The sequence below is a fragment of the Penaeus vannamei genome, chromosome 27 (genome assembly GCF_042767895.1).
Source record: "Penaeus vannamei isolate JL-2024 chromosome 27, ASM4276789v1, whole genome shotgun sequence".
In the NCBI taxonomy this organism is placed as follows: Eukaryota; Metazoa; Arthropoda; class Malacostraca; order Decapoda; family Penaeidae; genus Penaeus; species Penaeus vannamei.
The window spans coordinates 26,051,519-26,056,518 of NC_091575.1; the positions used below are offsets into that span (position 1 = coordinate 26,051,519).

A 5,000-nucleotide genomic window follows, 5' to 3' on the forward strand; every position below is an offset into this window, starting at 1 on the left:
GATAAAAATAATATAATGATATTGATAGGAAAATAATAATTACATTAACATTTATAATAAAAAATATATAGTAATAAAGATTAGTTTATGATAATATTAATAATGGTAATTATAATAATATTCATGATGATGATAATTATAATCAATAATACTAAAATATTGTATAATAATAATAATAATAATAATGAAAAAAATATGATAGTAATGATAATGATGATACAAAAATAATAATCATTATTATTGTCACTAGTATTACCATTAATATCATAACTATTATTATATAAGTAACAGTAATAATAATGATAATGATAATAGTAATAAAAGGACAATAATCATAGTAACAATAGTAATTATTATATCAATAATAATAATAATAATAATAATAATAATAATAATAATAATAACAATAACAATAATAATAATAATAATAATAATAATAATAATAATAATAGTAAAGAGTCACGTTAACTGTAAGAAAAAATAATTAATCCTAAAATATTAATAAGAATAAGAATATTCATTTCATTTCTGGATTTTTCACTTGATTTTCCATATTGTTGCTTTTCTTAGTGCTGTTAAAACATAGTAGCGAATTTTGCTATCATTACGAAAGTAAAAATAATAATGATATCAAATAATACCATTAATAATTTTAATGCTAGTAGTAATGATTATGGTAATAATTAAGAAGAATAACGATAATAATAACAACAAAACTTTGTTATCGGTATGGTAATAATAATAATGATAATAACAATATTAATAATGTTGATAATGATAACAATAACAATAATAATGAAAAAGGTAATAGTAATGATAATGATATTAACAATAAAAAAAATAAACATGATTATAAAAATAACAATGATAACGAGAAGTAATAACTACAATAATAATAATAAAATAATAAAAATATTTCTACTACTGGTACTACTAACAATAATATTATTAATAATAATGAAAGAAATAAAAATAATAAGCTTATTTACTGCCACCATTATAATTATTACTATCATTATTCTTATCATTAGTGTCATCAATAGTACTTCTATCATCATTATTTTAATTATTATTATTATTATTATTACTATTACTATTATTAATTATTATTATTATCTTTATATTCGTTTTCATTATCAAGATTCCTATCTTTATCTTTATCATAATAATTTACATTATTATCATTATTATTGTTGTTGTTAATTTCATTACCATAATCATCATCATTATCATTAATATTATTATTGTTATTTTCTTTATTATTACCGTCATTAGCATTATAATTATTGTTATTGTTATCATTATCACTATTATTATTATCATTATTATTTACAATGACTATTATCATTACCTTTATTATTATCCCTATTATTATTATTATCATTATCATTTCCCATTATTATCATTAGTTATTATCACCATGATATTAATCATAATAATGATGATAATAATAATAATGATAATGATATTATTAATAATAAAAATAATAATGATAATGATGATAATCATGATACTGATAATGATGATAATCATGATACTGATAATGATGATAATCATGATAATGATAATGATTAAATGATCATTAATGTTGTTAGTATCATAATTATTATCATAATTTAGGTTATTAGTATGATTTCCATCATTCATTCCTTATCAGTATTATTATTGTTATTATAACTATTAGTATTATTTTAATCTTAGTGATTATCATTATTGCGTTTTATCGATAGTATTATTATCATTATCATCATTATTATTATTTATCAGCAATAATTATTATGAGCTTATCATTACATATTTTAATTACCAATTTTATCATGATGATAATCCTGCTTTTTATTATAAATATCATCATTATTAGTAGTAGCACTAGCACTGCTACAGTATTATCATTATCATATCATAGCATTATTATCATTATCATTATTATTATTGTATTATTTTATTATTATTATTATTATTATTATTATTATTATTATCATTATCATTATTATTATTATTATTATTATTATTATTATTATTATTATTATTATTATTATTATTATTATTATTATTATTATTAGCTTTATCATCATCTCCATCATCATCATCATTATCGTCATTTTTTTCATTTCCATATTTATTATCATCATTATCATTATCAACATCATTATAATTATTATTATCATTATTATTATTATCATCATTATCATCACCATCGTTTTTATTATTGTTGTTTACTGTTACCATTCCCTTCATTGTTATTTTTGTTAGTATAGTTATTGTTATTATTCATATTTCGTATCATTATTATCAATATTAACAATAACAATAACAATAGCAATAATAATAATCATAATAATATTTATAACAATGGAATTGATAATGATAATAATAATGATGATAACAACGATGATAATAATAATTTCAATAATGATAATAATAATTTTTACCATCATCACCATAATCACTTTTGTTTTTATTATGATCATGGTTGATGTTATGTTATCATCATTATTAATATTTTCGTTATTATCATTATTATCATCACTATCGTTATCAGTAACATTAGTAATATTTTTATCATCGTATTCATTATGATTATTATCAATTAACATTACTTTTATCATTGATATTATTATTATTATGATTATTATTATTATTACTATTACTATTATTATTATTATTATAATTACTATTATTGTTTTTTATTATAACTACTACTACTTTATCATTAACATCATTATTAATGTTATAACTTTTATTATCGTTACAATTAAATTTCCAATATTGGTATTAATATCATCATCAATATCATTATAACCAATATCATTATTACCATTATTATCATTAATGTAATTTCAGTTCATATTTTAATTTCTACAATTACCAATATCAATATAATCATTATCAATACTATCATTATTCTCAATACTATTTTCCTTATTATCATTATTAGCATTATCCCTGTTATCACTAGTGAATATTATTATTAGTGTTATTAGTTTTATTATTAATTCTGATATCATTATCATTAGTAGCAGTATTACTGTTGCTTTTAACTTTATCCTTATTATTATCACCACATCATTTCGATGATGATGATGACGATGATGATAAGAATGATGATGATTATAAATAATAAGACGAACTTAAATAGAGACTTGATTTCCATCACCCTTGAGAGTGACTGTGTAACGGAAGCTCGTTCGTGAATAGAACCAAAAAGACGACTGAACGGTGGATCACAAAACTGCCGCTATATATGTGCATGTGGACACTTATGGCGTCCGAGTGTAGAAGTAAGTATGTTAGTGTGCAAGACTGAAAGATAAAAAAAAAAACTGAACATGAGAGTCGTGGTAGATTTATATATCTTCCTTCTTTTTTTTATACGACAAACGTTCAGATGTGAGTGAGTACAATCTACTGAGCTACCATCGTTGTCCGGTTTACATACATATGAGGGGTACAGCATCGGATGTCTCAGGTATATTTTCGGTGACAATGTTTAGGAATACGGTAAGCGAGAGCAGTATAGTGACTCCTGAAATAGAAGAGTGTGTGGCATCAGTCGAAAGGTTCATGGACGCTGGAGGTTTCAAGATTTAAAAAAAAAAATCATTTTTTTATAAAGGGGAAATGGATATAGTTTATAAGGATTTTTTTTCTTTTTTTTTTGGCTAGGATTTTTGGGTTGAAGGTTTGGTAAGGTATTTTTTGCGTCCGTTTGTTCATCCGACTGTGTTCCATCGTGTGAAAAATGGTTCTTGTTCACATCGGGTTCCTCACTGCTTTGTAGACCTGGACTGAACAATCGACATATCCTGCTTAAATATATATATATATCTGTTCCTCTGGGAAAAAAAAGAAAACCTGTGGGGTAAAAGTGGTTAAGACGAAGACATCTTGATACGCTTTCGGAGACACTCGCTGACTGATCCGATTCAGGAAAGAGAAAAGAAAGTTCGATCCGCGAAATTTTGAGCTCCCGGTCCCTGGAGTGAAAGGGGGAAATGGAAAGAGAAGGAGAGAAGCAGAAGGAGGCTAATGAGAGAGAGAGAATTATTGGAGGAGGAGGAGGAAGAGCCTCCCTCTCGCCGTGGCACCAGCAGCGCCCAGACTCCCAAGGTGCCATCCATCTTACTCAAGGACGAGGCCCTTCATGATCCTCTGAAGGGCAGACGGATCAGGGGCGGGGGAGCCTAGCGCCGAACCAGTGATCGGTTCCACTAAAATAAACGAGAGGTTTCACGCCGACACGACTGCGACTCCATGGCTGCCTGAGTGAGACTCCTCTCCTAATAACACCTTTCTTTTCCCCTCAATTTCCCTCCGTCTTTCCTTCTCTTCTCGTCTTCCTCATCTTGCCAGCTATCTTACAGAATACCAATTTATCCGAGGATCTACACTGACAGGTATTTATCTGACTATCAAACTTCTTATCTATCTATCTGAGTCTCTTTGTTCCTTCTTTCCCATTCTTTTTCTCTTCCCTCTCCTAAACCCCCACCCCACCCCACCCCTTCCTACTCCTTCCCCGGCCAACAATAACCTTCTTAGAGCCAGCGCGACAGAGCCCCCGAAATACCCTGCCCCGTCATCCCTTCCGGAGCGAGTTGTCGCCATAAACAAAAGCCAAAAAGATAATCCTGGGTCCCCGGGAACGACTCTTAGCCCCCTTTCGCCTTGACGCTCTCCTGGCAGGCCGTCGGATTTCAGCAGACAAGCCGGGAACTCGGGTTAGGCGTCGCGAGGGAAGTGGAGGGGAAATGCACGGGGGGAAATGACAATACAAAAGGGCTTTTGAGGGTTTGATAAGATCTATGTTATGGGGGTTAATGTTATTAATTTTGCTTGGGAGAATCAAGGTTTAGAATTGAGTTAATGGGAAGTTGGCTTCATTATTATTATTATTATTATTATTATTATTATTATTATTATTATTATTATCATTATCATTATTGCTGTTATTATTATTATTTTTTTTTATAAAACGTTTGTTACATATTCAGTTATAT

General features: G+C 27.0%; 1 protein-coding gene across 4 annotated transcripts in view; it reads right to left on the reverse strand.

The window, feature by feature from the left end:
- The window catches only part of LOC113806665 (neuronal acetylcholine receptor subunit alpha-7-like), a 143,170-nt gene that overhangs the window by 34,811 nt on the left and 103,359 nt on the right, over positions 1 to 5,000 (reverse strand). For 3 of the 4 annotated variants that reach the window (XM_070141085.1, XM_070141082.1, XM_070141084.1), the window contains exon 7: positions 3,440 to 3,526. The exons of the other annotated variant lie outside the window; for it this stretch is intronic. In XM_070141085.1, coding sequence (XP_069997186.1) covers positions 3,440 to 3,526 — 87 coding nt within the window. The remainder of the gene's footprint in view (positions 1 to 3,439; positions 3,527 to 5,000) is intronic. 4 annotated transcript variants of the gene reach the window in all.